This window comes from Coffea arabica, chromosome 2e, assembly GCF_036785885.1.
Source record: "Coffea arabica cultivar ET-39 chromosome 2e, Coffea Arabica ET-39 HiFi, whole genome shotgun sequence".
Classification (NCBI taxonomy): domain Eukaryota; kingdom Viridiplantae; phylum Streptophyta; class Magnoliopsida; order Gentianales; family Rubiaceae; genus Coffea; species Coffea arabica.
This window is the reverse complement of record NC_092313.1, coordinates 56714-71579: the sequence shown is the minus strand read 5'-3', so window position 1 is coordinate 71579 and position 14866 is coordinate 56714. Positions and strand designations below refer to the sequence as shown.

The 14866-nt window shown below is 38.9% G+C and overlaps 3 protein-coding genes across 4 annotated transcripts; all 3 read right to left on the bottom strand.

Moving 5' to 3' along the window:
* Positions 1 to 453: 453 nt before the first annotated feature.
* On the bottom strand, positions 454 to 4261 carry LOC113729780 (uncharacterized). Its single transcript, XM_027254015.2, has 2 exons — positions 3459 to 4261; positions 454 to 1474 (listed from the first exon to the last, which is right to left on the bottom strand). Exons 1-2 carry the CDS (start codon positions 3983 to 3985, stop codon positions 847 to 849), a joined length of 1155 nt encoding a protein of 384 aa, XP_027109816.2. The 5' UTR covers positions 3986 to 4261; the 3' UTR covers positions 454 to 846.
* Positions 4262 to 5032: 771 nt separating this feature from the next.
* Positions 5033 to 11231, bottom strand: LOC113729779 (RNA polymerase sigma factor sigA-like). Of its 2 annotated transcripts, none has more exons than XM_027254011.2 (10): positions 10916 to 11231; positions 9507 to 10352; positions 8681 to 8879; positions 8449 to 8541; positions 7348 to 7476; positions 7093 to 7146; positions 6929 to 7006; positions 6741 to 6803; positions 5773 to 5885; positions 5033 to 5487 (listed from the first exon to the last, which is right to left on the bottom strand). In XM_027254011.2, the coding sequence occupies exons 2-10, from the start codon at positions 10178 to 10180 to the stop codon at positions 5379 to 5381; spliced, it is 1512 nt and encodes a 503-aa protein (XP_027109812.1). In that variant the 5' UTR covers positions 10181 to 10352; positions 10916 to 11231; the 3' UTR covers positions 5033 to 5378. The 2 variants fall into 2 exon arrangements, with proteins under 2 accessions (XP_027109812.1, XP_027109815.1); XM_027254014.2 differs by having other exon boundaries at positions 10929 to 11231.
* A 1748-nt stretch (positions 11232 to 12979) lies between these two features.
* Positions 12980 to 14457, bottom strand: LOC140037154 (protein ALP1-like). Its single transcript, XM_072081353.1, has 3 exons — positions 13921 to 14457; positions 13598 to 13829; positions 12980 to 13428 (listed from the first exon to the last, which is right to left on the bottom strand). Exons 1-3 carry the CDS (start codon positions 14455 to 14457, stop codon positions 12980 to 12982), a joined length of 1218 nt encoding a protein of 405 aa, XP_071937454.1.
* Between the last annotated feature and the right edge of the window lie 409 nt (positions 14458 to 14866).

Below are 14866 nucleotides of genomic sequence, written 5' to 3'. Positions count from 1 at the left end.
CCCTCCTTCGCTTTCTCTTATCGCTGATCAGTGATCTCCACTCTCTACAATAGCAGATGTAGATCTACCACATTTTTTTACTGTTAGCTCCCTCCTTCCATCCCTCTTATCGCTGATCCCACCCTTCACCATAGCAAATTTAGATCTACCACACTTTTTTTTTAACCTTGAAACCTACTTTAGGTACACTAGTCATTACCTTTGTACAAAATCTGTACTAATACCGTTCCAAGGAGGATCAAGAACGTCTAGAACTACCGTTGACAATTGCTATCACTTGATGCCGTCCTAAGGGGGAAGGGGCTCTAAAATTGCAGTGCAAGCACTTCAAGAGCGAATGATTACGCTAGCACAATTTTCGAGCACAAATTTCAATAAGTGAAAAATTTATTGCATTAATATCCACATTTATTATTTTTAGTGTTTTTAATCTGTTTTTGTTAGCGTCAATACTGCACTACGCAATTATCAGTGATATTTGTATAAATAATTGATCCGTTCTAAAGCAATGATTACAAGCTGTGACTCTGCCCCTTGACATCACTAATTCCATATCCTACTTATCTTGCAAACCAGCGCTTTCTACAAGCAGAGAGAGTCGCGGCCATGCTGATCACATCACAGTTCCTTTCAACTTAAAATGAAAAAGGAAAAAACAATCAAAGCGATGCAATATTAAACTACCATTTAATACAACTTTTCTATCGTCCTACAGCACTCCATCGGAATCAAATACCTAAAACCGGTTCAATATATTCCGAGCAATGGTCATGAGCAAGCGCTTCTCTAGATGCAATGACCCTTTTACCAGCATAACTCCTCTTCATTAAGGACCGGGTGCCCAGTTCATCTCGTATTTAAATCTAACTCTCCCCCACCATGCCACTCACTCTGCATGGCTGCATCTCCGTTCTCTGTTTCCTCGTCATTCAGGAAGTCATCCGATGGCTCCTTTTCATCTTTCTGTCCATTGTTACCCCATCCATTAATCAACTCCTCCGTATTAGCAGCCTGGTCCTGCTCGGTCATACTGGTACTTTGAGTTACAAGAGCACTCGCCCGTATAGGAGCTCGAACCATCATGTCAGCATGAGCCTGTGATTCTGCCCGAGCTTGCTCAGCTTGCACCATGGCTGCTATTCGCAAGTTCGACTCGTGTGTTTCTCGACCTGCCTTTTGCCTCAAGTCCATTTCTGCTCTTAGTTCGAGGAAAGCCCGTCTCTCTTCCTGTAGGAGTAATTGCTCAATCATCAGCTTCTCCTCCGTCCGGAATTCCCCTAGATCTCGCTTGCGAGAAATTATGTTGAAAGCCAGGACTTGCTTCTCGAATGTGGCAGTGAACTCTGCAACTTTGGCAGCGATGTTGTGATCCCATTGCTGTGACCGAGACAGCATCTGGCCACTAGGATCAGAATCAAGAATCTTGTCATCCTCCTCCGCTTCATAGTCTGCCACTACATGGTAAGGCAGTAGCCTACAAAATTTTTAGAAATTGAAAATTGTAAGGTTCAAATATGAACTGTCGAAAAACTAGACTCCTTGGGAAAATTAGTTCCGAAAAATAAATAAATATTTTTCGTAGATGATAGCATTAAATATTTTCCGAAAAACACAATTTGATTAAATACTATCATCGTAGCAGCCGCCTCCCATTAATATTTTACAACTACATGGTAAGGCAGTAGCCTAGAATACTTATACAGAATGAAGCACAGTATGGTATCAATATCAATGAAAAAACACCAAAAACGAATAACATGGTACAAAAACTGTACTTGGAGGTGGTAAAACATATCTGTACTTGAGATGAGTTACAGATCAGTAGAGGAAATAAACAAGGTGCAACTGGCAAGGCCTAATAAACAGCAAATCGATCAAGCATGTTTAAGTATGGTAACAAGAGTCTCTAGAAAGAATGACAATCATTCCAGCAATCAGTAACGAAGTCCATTTCATACAACGGCTAAAAAGATGCTTAAAACATTGATAGAGTAGGCATTTTATGAGAACTAATCAGATTAAAAACAAAGTCATAATCGAGGGAAAAAAGATTGAAACATGATATTCTTGCACCAAATGTGCATCCAAACATACACCTTTAGGTGTTGCTAATCAGATAATATAATCATCCAGGTTTGCTGGAATGGAACCAATTGCAGAATGTAAACAAAGTGGTCGAATAAAATCTCCTGGATATAAGTTGTTGATAGATGCAGGGATACAATCTCCTCCTCCATCTTGAACCCATCTCATATTGCAAGCAATAATAAGACTTATAATTAGAGAACGATGACCAGAAAAAAAAAAGACTAATAAAAGATTTAATGCTTTATAATGCATAGATGGCGAAAAAGAGTGAAAGAATTCAATCGAACCCAATCCTGATATGGCTCTAATCACATGTTTGCCAGCAATTCTTTGTGAGGCAAAGTGCAGTTGTTAACTGTTAAGAATGGTTTCTTTGCAAGCGGTGCTGGAACATTCAAGGTTACTGTTCCAGGTGAGCGAAGGGGTTTGTGACAGGAATAGTGGGGTTCGGCTCACAGATTCATGGTCTAGTCAGCTCCATATCAAGCCACTTGAAAATTTCGAAAAAGGAAGAACAGAGAAAGTAGCCAATACACAATCATAGCGAAGAGATGATAATCAAGATTCATGTGAGAGCGTGAAGTAAAACACTAGGAAAGAAGAGAAACTATGCTTGTTGCAAGGTAATGATGACTTGGAAGAAATAGAAGACACTACTGAACTCAATAGATCCTCCCAGCCTCCCAACCACTCCAGGCTTCTGTCTCATCAGTCATTGGTTGAATGGGATAGATAAAACTAATAGAAAAGACATTTTATTATGAAGCGAATGAACTAAGATATCATCAACAAAGTATCTAGCACCTTGTCACACAATCCACAGCCCACCAAGGTGGAAGGGAAAGACCAAGAGATTAAGGCGACTAATGTACACATACACAAAACGATTGTGATGAAACTATAGGTTTTTCCATTTTCTAGAAAGGCCTCCCTTTTTTTATAACAATAAAGGCAACACAGAATTCCAAACTAGAAGGTTAACATGATTAATGAATCTTCAGATCCACCAAGACACGGGGAAAGCCGTACTGTTGCCTAAAAGAAAACCACTTGATAGAATATATGGAAGTATTCATGGAACTATGTGCTGTTAAAAAAAGCATCACAACAAGGCCAGAAGACTTGAAACTGTTAATCTTGAACGCCTATGGTCAGGCAATAGTCTCCTCCAAATTTTTTTTTTATTTCAGAAAATTTCCGCTAGATCTGTATTGAAAGCAAAAATAAAAAAGTGCATGAAAAAAAACCAAGAAATTAGCAATTTCACGTCTAAATTATACAGTACACTTACGCCGGGAGATAAAAAGGAAGAAAAAGGGGAAGGACCGAGAGTGGAGAACAAGAGCTAAGAGACAGGAGTAATACGATACCTCTCGCAAGCATCTTCGAGGGAAGAGAAAGGACGCTTGAAGTCAGGATGGCAAACCCGCCAAGCGTCCTGGTAGGCCATCTGCAGTTCTGCGGGATTAGCTCGACTGACCTTGTGCTGCTGCTGCTGCTGTGGGTTTGAGGAGGAACTATTATTATTATTACTCATACTATTATTGCTATTACTGTTGTTATGGTTAGCAACAGCAGCAGTAGGGGCAGGAGCAGAAGTGGCTATAGCGGTGGTGGTAGGAACGGCGGAGTTCAGTGTTGGGTGATTTGAGGTGGCGGATATCTGATGGTTCGGATTGGGGTTAGGGTTAGGGTTAGGGTTAGAGTTAGCGGTCTGAGAACGATGAAGAAGGTGCTGCTGGGGACGTAAATGAGCGTCAATGTTGGAAGGAAAACGAGACATGATGGCATCCTGCTGCTTCTGCCGCTGAAGTTGTTGCAAGAGAAGGATCTGTTGTTGCTGCTGCTGGTTCATCATCTGTTGCTGAGCCGCCGCCGCCGCCTTCGCCTCTTCCATTTGGTCGCTCTTCCTCCTTCCCTCCCCCGTCCTCTCCTCTCTCGAACGTACAGTACAATTAATTAGTCAGTGGGGGAGTTTCTTTTTTCGATTGATTGAATTGATCGACCGATTGGTTATTGTCCAGTGAATTCCTCCTACCTCCTCCACTGCTCAAGTTTGATTCATCCCATCCATTCATTGTGCTTGTGCGATCAAATCCGCTCCTACTCCTATTCGCGTTAGCCCTAAAACTATACGATGCAGTTCTCTAAGGAGCATGTTCGATAATGGATAAATATATTATGGGCAAAATGGTTGCTTAAATATATTATGGGCAAAATGGTCCCTAAACTATTACAAATTTTAATTTTTAGCCCTTTAACTATTAAATAGAAATTTTTAGCCCCCAACTAATAAAAACATGTAAATGTAGCCCTTCCGTCTATTTTAGTCATTAAATCAAGCAAAAACAGCAGCATGTGCGTCTACTTAGGGAAAAAAATTGGTGGAAAAACAATGAAATTGCTTATTATTAATAAAAAAAAAAACTCAAAAGTTAACCAAACAAATTGTAGAATATGCACGCATGAGGTGTTTACTTGGCATCATATGAGAGTATTCAACTCAAAAATTGCTATAAGTATAACTGAATAGCGTTTTACTATATACTACTTTTATGTCCGTGCAATCACAAATTCTTAAGATCAATTTAAAACTTGGGATAAATTTTTAAAATTACTAATATAGAAAGTCATCTAAATCCTTACAACTAAATATAATTTCACTGAAATCTATACTTTAGTACAAATGTGTAAATATTAATTTTTTATTCGCATTGTGAACCATGTAAGGATTTTGTCTCACAAATTACGCAGATTCTATTGAACTTTGTGGGGTTGGAACGATAAATGTGGACAAAAATAATTTGTTATACGATTGTTTGTAGATAATAATCTTGTGCTATGCTAAAATTCTTTAAAGAGAAAGATACATACAACACATTGAGCCGGGGAGGCCTTAATCTACTTGCTGGTTTACCTGCCTATTGTTTTGCCATCGTCACAATACAAAAATGTTCATCTTTCATTTAATATGGAAATTAGAAGAAGTACAGCACCAATAATTCGTAACCTATGACTGGCTCGGATTTACAGAGTGGCACTACACATCTTCATCTACATTGGCAAATGTCCTCAGGGAAGTATGATGGCATGGATGATCAGTTACACATTCTAACATACATGATACAGTTACTCGGAAAAGGTTGAGCCATACTCAGTTCTATGAGTTAAAATATGGGTGACGGAATTTGTACAACATGCTCATCTTCAAATAAATAAGCAACTTTTCCTTCTTTCTGTCTCCGTATATACACCTGAACTGTTCTGGAACCAAAAAAAGGAGAGGAGGTCTAATCTCTCGCCATCATCGCCTCTAGTCTTCTCTTCCTGGCAGCATATTTCAGTTTCTCGAGAGCAACGAGTCCAACCTGCCTTACTCTCTCTCTTGACAAACCTATCCTGAAAACTCAAAAAAGGGTGACCATCGTTTCATACAACAGATTTACAGATTGGATTGTATCATTTGTGATGCATCTAATTTCTCACAATACCTAACAGTCAATCCTAACAGAATAAATACAGTAAGATGAACGCTTCTAAGAACAATCAATCCTATGCAGCAGAATTATCTGGAACTTATCAGTACAAAGTAAGCTAACCAAAACCCATCGACAAGCATCTATGAGTAGACATAAAAATTAGTCCATCGACAAGCAAATTATGCAGCAGAATGGCAGTCCTCACCGTTTACTAATATCCTCCCATGTGAGACATTCATTTTCTAATCCATAGTAGAGACGGATAATATCTCTTTCTCGTTCCCTTAAAGTTGAAGTAATGAGCTTATTCACTTCATCCTGCAGCAGCAATTTTGAACTGAAGTCAGCAGTTCTTCAAAATGACATGAAGGTTTGTCAAAGTAAACAAGAAACTGAAGTTTATATCTATAATCAGAGCTTTCAGAAATGGTTATGAAACAGGGAAGTCCGAAAAGATTTGTTCACAAAGAAGTATTGAAGACGCTGGTGGTTTAATGTCTTATGAATTGGTCCCACAAAACTTAAATCACCAACCTTGGCTGTTATATTAAGAGAGTTTGTGAAGCAAGCTTTAAGTCTACGTAACACTAATATCTGTTATGCACAATATGTTCATGTGCCCCAGCCCAATTCATCCATCAAAATTTGACTAATCTGTTCCACGACGATCATGGGATCTTTGAAAGAGAACCTAATGAACGCGGCGATTACTTTATAGGACTACTTCCAATTTTCCTCTCAACTTTTACACTGATTGACACTTTGCCCTTCCATCTACTGTCTGTATGCTGTATGATTTTGCCAATTGATGCCATGTCAACACGATTTGCATATCATCCATGTTTTAGAATTATATGTTTAGATAAGAGTAAAATTTTGAGCAGCAGGCTAAATAAACTGACAAAATGGTCAAAACTTAAACAAGAAATTTGTTTTCTTTTCAGCAGTAGGTCCTTGCATCCAAAGCATAAACAGAAGGTGCCAAGGCAGCCAAATCCTTTTCTTAAATGCGTGAAGTTCAAAGTTTTCAGTGAACTTATCTATCTGGGGAAAGATTTCACAAGAAAACTAACATTAAATACGACAAGGACAAGATTTTGTGAGCTCTTCAGTTAAAAATTTTAAGTCACAAAATTTGAGGGATTTTTTAAAACCAAAACACTAAAACAATACCTTGAGGGCCCATTGATCAACTCCATGCCACGGATTATTCTCTAGCCGATTATCTGCAATGTACTGAACAGAAAATATAAATAAGTGAAAAAAGTGCAGTAAAATCAGATGGAAAGATCAATTGATTAGAAATCAGGAAGAATCTCAATATATAAATCTGACGGTAGTAGGTTTTATTCATATCTTACACTGTGTAGAGTCTCTCCTGGAAGACCATTCAATGAGGGAAATGCTTCCCTATCAAGTGAGATCACCTTGCAGACAGCCTATAAGAAGCACTGCTTGATTAGCATCAAAACAATTCATGAATAATGTACTGGACCAAATGAAAGTCTCTCAAAATATTAAGTACCTCAGTGGCGTTTCTGACTTTCTTCTGGGACATGTTCAGAGATTCAGCAATTTTCTGACACAAAGCCAAACATAAATCAGCAAGGAGAAAGAGGTTCTAAAAGCAAAACAACTTTACCAACCAACAGTTCGTAAAAGATAATTAATTTAAAAATAGCTTTTTCAGTTGAACCACAGAGTAGTTGATTGTCCATCCAAAACAGTTGGACAGTATAAGCTGCTTGAGGTACATTACAACCAAAACAATCAGACTTACATCAACAGATGGAGTTATTCCTTTCTCTTCCAGCCTGATCTTAGCATTACGGATCAAACTTAGTCTTTCATGGAGGTGGGTAGGCAATCTCAATGTCCTCGAGTTCTCAACTAAAGCTCTTGAGACACCCTGATCATGGAGTAGAGGCAGACTAAAATGAATTTTCATATTAGAAGAGCACTTAATCACCACAAAAAGGAGCAAACCAGTCATAAAAGGCCTTCCAGCGTGCAACCTAGGAAAGGGATAGATGAACACTGAACAAAAGGCATTAAAAGGAAAAAAAAAAAAACTGGAAATGTCCATGTCTCTACTTAAGATGAGGAGGAAACATTTGCTATATATACTTTCAGCAAAACTTTGATATAGAGTTGTGCTTCAGCTTTGGAATATCATACTACAGGTATTGTCAAAGAAAGCAAGATACAGCATAGTCTGCACAGATGCACAATATGGGTTTAGTTTTGCCTTTTACTTTTGCATCTCTTTATTCAAATGGTTTGGGTTTATCTTGCATTTCCAGTTTTAGTCAAATACTCTTAGTTCCACTAGTCTCCAGGTAACGCTAGAAAACGTTTTTATAAGTAGACTATCTGAGCAAATAACCGAGCATTGTCCCCATACATGGCGTCATTAACCGAACACAGGTGAGTTAGTTCAATTTGAAGTGGAAAATTGGGCACTTTATGCTGAAGAAGATGAGCTTCAACAGAATCATCCGAAAGCTTTATGCCAATATGCAATAATAGCAGCAATAAAGGTGATAATAAGAATGGTAGATGCAGTGATTAAGGAAGAAATCACTAAAACAACAAAACATACATTTTTGAAAGTCAAGAATCCAATATCCACTTCCTATTTAAGATCTCAACTTTTTTATATGAGTGCATCTAAATTTTCAGCAAACACATCGGAAAAGAACCCTGCCTACATAGATGAATTAGTCACTAAGTTTTGAGACGTCTTCTGATATCACAGTAAATTAAAATTGCAAAATTATAACCTCCAGTAGAGATGAAACATATCATATACAGAGCCTTCAATATATGATATATAATCTTGCTAAATGTTCAAACAATCTACATGTAAAATCAACCTCACCTGGCGAATCCACCAGTAAACATAAGTAGAAATTTTGAACCCCTTTGATGAGTCATACTTTTCAATTCCTCGAAGTAATCCAATAAGGCCACCCTAGGGGAGCATCAAACAAATTTCAAGCAAATGAAAATTAAATCTTTCACGGGTACTTAGCCCAAAAAGAAGAAGAGAAGAAGAAGAAGATTGCAGCAGCCTTTCAACTTAAATATGGTGTAAATGCAGATCAAGTCACCTGAATAAGGTCGGCCAATTCAGCACCCATGTTATCATATCTCTGTGCAATGGACATGACAAGCCGGACATTGCTCATTGCCAGCCTTTCCCTTGCCAAAGAGCACTCAATGAGCTTTGACTGCAGATCCGCTCGAGTAATCTTTAAAGAAGTCGCAAGTTGCTCCTCTGAGGGCTCACAACCCAGTCTTTTCCTCAGTCTGCAATTTTCATGTTGATACTTGGTAAAGATGTACAATCTAAAGCTAATAGGAGCACTCTAAAATAAGATGACTTGAGTAATTATATCCAAAATGAGAAATCAAACTACTAGCTCCAGTATGGAATTTGTGACTAAGTGCATGTCTAGCAATGTTGAATTACGAAGTAATCCAAAATTCTAAGCTGGTAGAGAGGAAAGCAATCAATTTTGTCAAGCACTTTAGCAAGCACCCAAACATGCAAGCAGGATAACGCACCAAACAAGCATGGCACAGAGGAAATAGAATGTAACAGAATTGGCTGCTCGAATACCAACGCCGAATTCCTATCTGAGCAAACAATCCTGGAAGTTATTTGTGAGAGAAATGATCAATTTAAGCACTTGAATAAGTAGTTAGCTAGCAAGGAGTTTCTTTTCTTTATTGAAAAGAGGATGCACTATGTCCGCATTTCATTATCTGCATTAGAGGCAAATTACTCCATCTTTGAGGGGACAAATAGTAATTGTCATGATATATTATCCCCTGGCGATGGTGGGTTTCAGCCCCGGTGAGCTTGGTTAGAACTGTAGAATACACTATGAGGTGTCAATGAACTAGAGATGAAAGTGTTGAATGAACAGGTACCTTGCCTTCTGTTCTTCGAAGCAGAGACCCTGTTTTATTTTTTCTGAAAGCTGTACCACTTCGGTATGCGTGAGTAACTCTTCACTTACTACGCCTTTTACATAGCCGTTTAAACGATTCTGAAGGAGCTCAGGACTGATAATGGATCTCAGATGCCTGCTCAGACGAAGCTGCCTAACAGAACTCTTTCTGCTGCTAAGAGGATGTCTCCGACTGTCTATTCTACGGCGTCGAGCAGACGAACCAGAAGAAGTAACCTGCACACAAGTTTTTCCTGTTGGAGGTGTCCCGGTGACTAAATAATCGTTTTCAGCTGAAAGATTCCACTGTTTTTCAAGCATAGACTTCTGCAGCAGGAGGAGAGCTTGCATGGAAAATTCAGGATCAAGGAATTCCTCGTCCGCATTGACATGGAGCCAGGGCTGGATGCTAGAGAGGTCAGGGGCAGTTTCAGCATGTTCCTTGAGAGCATAAGTTGGTTGGGTTTTGTGTCGGGAGAGAATTTTGGGGCTAAAATTGGAAGACCTCCTAGCAGCTAATACGCTGTTGGAGGAGACAGGAAGAAAGTGATCGCAGGTGCAAGATAGCTTATCGGAGAAGAGATCAGAATAATAGGAGGCGGAGCTGAGGAGCCTTTTTCCGGGACTAAGTCCAATAACTGCAGCAGTGGCCATGACTGGGCTTCTTCCTCTTTGCTCTCAAGTAAAATACCATCAGACGTTCTCGGTGAACCCAAACATGCCACAGGACAGCAAATGTAGCGTCCTTAATAAACTATGTCTTCGAGTCCTCGATATTGACGATCAATCCGTCAATCGGAGAAGTAGTAGAGTAAGAAAAGGATACCTGATGGAGAGTTAAAAAGAAGAAGAATAGCTAAGTAAGTAGCAATCATTTTGCAGCCACTGGAACCCAAAAGGAAAGGTGAAGGTGTCAAAGAGTGCTGTTTCTTCCACTACCACATGACATGATGATAACCGAGTCCTGGTATCAATTACTCCTACTTTACCAGTGAACTATTTGAGCAGATGAAGCCTCCAGCAAAATCATGAAAGAAACTTTACTAGTGCGTAGTGATCCTCCCCAATCAACAATCAGACTCCGGAGTCGAGTTTATTATAGATTTGATTAACAATCCTGAGTTGAGTGAGTTTGTTTTGGATTTGTGTTTATGCAGATTGGATTCAGATTCCACACCACACCACACCATACGACACGCCAACAGAAAGAACATTAAACATACTAACAACATGTAGTTATATATATATATATATAAAAGAGAAGCGAAAGTGGAAATGTAGCAGCAACTAGTACAAATAATAACGGCCTATTACTGAGCGGGAGGGGAGGAGAAGGAAATCATCGAGTTGGCGGGATGTAAAACAGACGAAGAAGCGGAGCAGACTAACTTAATCTATGCACCTGGCTGGCAGGTATATTTTTAAGCCGATCGAGGAAGATAGACGCAAGTCCCACGCAAAGAAGAAGGAGAAAAAGGAGCCGACGGTGGATGACCTGCAGCTCGAAACCAGTGGATGATGATTCAGATTCAGATTTAGATTCAGGTCCGGAAGGCGGTTGTGGTAACTGGTACTCCAGGGGCCACCACCACCACTTGTTCTTGTAGTTATGACCAGCTGATAATACTACAAAGCCACTAGAACAGGTGGTTAAGGTCGGTTGCAACTGAATGAATCTCCTCCTTTTTTTTTTTTTTTGGTCTTTTTCTGATTCTTGTTTTCTTTTAAGTATTATTTATAATTTTATTCCACATCGATCCTTCCTTTCTTCTTTTTGTTTTTTCTTTTACCCCTGTTTCGTCTTCTTAACTCTCTTCCATTTATTTAAATTAAATTAATTTGGATATATCGATGAGATAGAGGCGTCGTCCCAGTCCCGAATAGCTATTGGCTGGCGCAGATATTGGGCTCGCCTTCGAGTGGTTCAGAGACCCTCTCCGAGTTCTGCTGTTTTTTGGACTCACCTGGTATGATCAAAATACCCCCGGGGCTAGATCACGCGGTCTGTGGCTGCTTCCGGCACTCGCAGGTCGTGGGATCGAACCTCACTTAATGCCTGGGTGCGGTTGGGGTGGTGCTGTACTCCAGGCGCAGGGGATTAGTCGGGCCGCTTTCGGGTCTTGACCCGGACACCCCTGTGTTGACAAAAAAAAAAAAAAAAAAGGTATGATCAAAATATTATAGTCAATATCATTAATGTAGTATTAATGTATCTTTTCTTAAAAAGCTAACCATTCTTTTAGATTCGCCAAAATATCAAAATAACATTTAATAAAAACAAAAAAAAAGCATAATATTGACGCGTTGCCCTGATAATTCATTAAATTTTTTTTTGATAAAACATAAGTCAATATCATTAATCATCTAATTAGAAATCGTCCAGCACGATTTGTTTGACAAAAATAGTTTGCACTCTGCTACATTGAACATGTCAAAAATATATTTGATCGAAAAAATCATAAAATTTAACAGAATTACAAAATATAAAAATTTACACTGTGTGTGAGAACCCGTTTTTTTTTCTATTTTCTAGGTTTTATTATTTTTCATGGCTTGTTTTCTGCATTTTCGTGAGTAGGAAAAATTTCTAGATAATTTTAAGGAACAGATATAGGCTGCGTTTGGATTCCCTGTTTTTGGGGGTGTTTTTGAAAAACAATACTGTAGCAGTTTTTAAAAAACACGCATTGTCGTTTGGATTGTTGTTTTTGAAAAACTCTATTTTTTGAAAAACACATGCGTTTGGATTGAGCTGTTTTTGAAAAACAGCTTCGTTTGGATTAGCTGTTTCTGTGGGAAATTTTTAAAATAAAACTTTACTGTAGCAGAGTTTTTAGAGCATATTTTGGATTGGGTGTTGGAAAATATTTTGAAATATTTAAGAATAGAAAAGTTTTTAGAAAATATTTTGAGATACATGCTTGAAAATTTTTTTAAAAAAATAAAATTAATTTTTTGATTACCTTTTACAAGTTCAACTTTTTAAAAATTTTTATTGTATTTCAAAAACTAGTTTATGTGTAACACCCCCAAAACAGGGGATCTAAGGGTCCAAATGTGTAATTGGCCAATACGTTCGCTATCTTTGCAAAATAATGGCCATTAAATTATGTCCCCTCCTGCAATTTCCTAAAGTAGTTGGCAAAGTTTCAACCAAATTTTGCACTGTAAAAAATGTGCCTAGAACTTAACTCGGTCATGACTTATTCGTACGTCACCATTCACAAACTCCCCTGAACTAAACCGGCAAACTGAATACTTACTGAGGTTGTAGAGCAAAGTATGAGTCCGCAAATATAATACAAAGGTGCAAATCCCTGGACAAGCAATAACACAATTAACTGGAGCCAAATTAAAAGTAATCCCTCATTCACCAGGAACGTGAGTTAAACATTTAAGTACAAATCGGAAGCTGATTTAACACACTTTTGGTCCTAGGCCAAGCACTAGAGTCTAGTTATTAGCATTCACATACATGTGCGCCGCCATTGCCCGCCGATCTTCATTCCAGTTATCTATGCCCTGCTGCGACATATCGATAGGTTGACCCATCTGCACTTGTTCCCCTGCTATGTGTGCATCTGCAAAGGCACCATTTATCGCTTCTTCATTGAAGTACTCATCATTCGGCACATAATCGCGCATAAAATTGTGAAGAGCACAACATGCAAGCACAATATTATTTTGCGTTGCTATCAGGTAGTTCTGCATTGGACCTTTGAGTATTGGAAATCGCTTCTTAAGAACTCCAAATGTACGCTCAATAATATTCCTAACTGATGCATGTCGCCTATTGAACAGCGCTTTAGCTGCTCGCTCATGAGGTGTGCCCCGTGCACCCCTAAACGGAGCCATAAACCCCGGCATATTTCTGTAGGCAGCATCTACTGCATAATATTTTCCTGTTGATTTAATGACATAGGTTTCATGTTATAGCCCCTACTCATTTATTACGGAAACAAATGCTGTAAATAATCTGTCAAATACAAAAGAGACTGTTTCCTACTGCCTTGTATTATAAAAGTAATTCGTTACCAGATATATTCTAAAAAGGCATTTCAATTAAATTACCTTGCGGTGGCATTGGAAATCCTGAGCCCGGATCAAGCAAGGTCTCTTGGAGAATTCTGGCATCATGAGCACTACCCTCCCAGCCGACCCGAACAAAGACAAACCGCATATCATGATCGCAGGCAGCAAGTATATTCTGGGATAAGTCGCCATGCCGATTTCTGAACCTCTCTCTTACCTCTGCTCTGCACCAAGCGGATACATGGGTCCCATCTAAAGCTCCCACACAATCCTATATAAGTGAAATAAGTTTGGCTATAAGTTTCACATGCTCGCAGAAACCTACATGAAAGTGCATGTCCAACTAAAAATGAGATACATACTCGGAACCACGGCATGAGCAAACCATTGTTCAAGATCCGAGGATGCGTGTCATCGACGTTTCTTGGCCTAACGAGATCACGACCTAGCCGAACCAAAGCTCGTAATACACGACGAACGTGTCGATCAATCGTCTCCGTTGAGTGCTGGAACCGCTCGGCTAACACCCGGTGCCGCTCATCATGGCTCAGGCACATTAGGGTTAAAGCAACGGATTCATGTACCCCCACTCTTTGAGAAGGATATGCATGCCAGTAACCCCGATTAAGCAATAAATCGCACAACAAAAGGAATCGAGGAACATCCAAGCGCATATTCTGAATAATTCGGTCTTCATGTCCGTTAATAATCTCAAGCACATAATCTCTCCCTGACAGCGCGCTATCTCGTACTCTTCGTCTTCTTGGGACCTGCTGATGTGTATCCTGGAAAAAGAACATGAAACCCAATAATACGACGTACATAAGGATGTTGTCGAGCTCCTCATCATCTAGCTCGTCATCCAGTTGACCTCCTTGAATGTGCCCATCGTTGTCCATCTTCGCACAGCAACAACTTTGAACTCTGAAATTGGCCAAGTGATTGAAGAACATTAAACCCTATTCTAGTAGTACAAGTGAAATATTATCAATTATTTAATAACCTCAATTGATACAAATTCCATGAAATAATTATAAATAAACAAACATCCAAGCATTATATATGTGTAATAACACGAAAACATTAGGTTGATATCCAATTGTATAATGCAAAAACGGTGTAACTATGAATACTAAAAGAGGAAATAAGCACATAATTCCTCGTATGTTAACTCACAACCTCATTTAAAGGTTGATATCCATGTAAACCAATTCAGTCAATTGGTGAAATCCCCAACAAATTCTACTAAATAAGTTCAACCCATTATTATAAACACTCGCAAATAAATTAATAGCAATATCCTCAATA

What these genes read in the sequence shown, in the direction of transcription:
- LOC140037154 (XM_072081353.1), bottom strand. Translation starts at nt 14,457, where the DNA reads ATGGACAACGATGGGCACATTCAAGGAGGTCAACTGGATGACGAGCTA. An exon ending in TGCTCATGCCGTGGTTCCGA is followed by an intron (nt 13,830 to 13,920) that starts GTATGTATCTCA and finishes TCACTTATATAG; the next exon opens with GATTGTGTGGGAGCTTTAGA. An exon ending in ATTTCCAATGCCACCGCAAG is followed by an intron (nt 13,429 to 13,597) that starts GTAATTTAATTG and finishes TTAAATCAACAG; the next exon opens with GAAAATATTATGCAGTAGAT.
- LOC113729779 (XM_027254011.2), bottom strand. Translation starts at nt 10,180, where the DNA reads ATGGCCACTGCTGCAGTTATTGGACTTAGTCCCGGAAAAAGGCTCCTC. An exon ending in TTCGAAGAACAGAAGGCAAG is followed by an intron (nt 8,880 to 9,506) that starts GTACCTGTTCAT and finishes TGAAAATTGCAG; the next exon opens with ACTGAGGAAAAGACTGGGTT. An exon ending in GAATAACTCCATCTGTTGAT is followed by an intron (nt 7,147 to 7,347) that starts GTAAGTCTGATT and finishes GCTTTGTGTCAG; the next exon opens with AAAATTGCTGAATCTCTGAA.
- LOC113729780 (XM_027254015.2), bottom strand. Translation starts at nt 3,985, where the DNA reads ATGGAAGAGGCGAAGGCGGCGGCGGCGGCTCAGCAACAGATGATGAAC. An exon ending in CTCGAAGATGCTTGCGAGAG is followed by an intron (nt 1,475 to 3,458) that starts GTATCGTATTAC and finishes AAAATTTTGTAG; the next exon opens with GCTACTGCCTTACCATGTAG.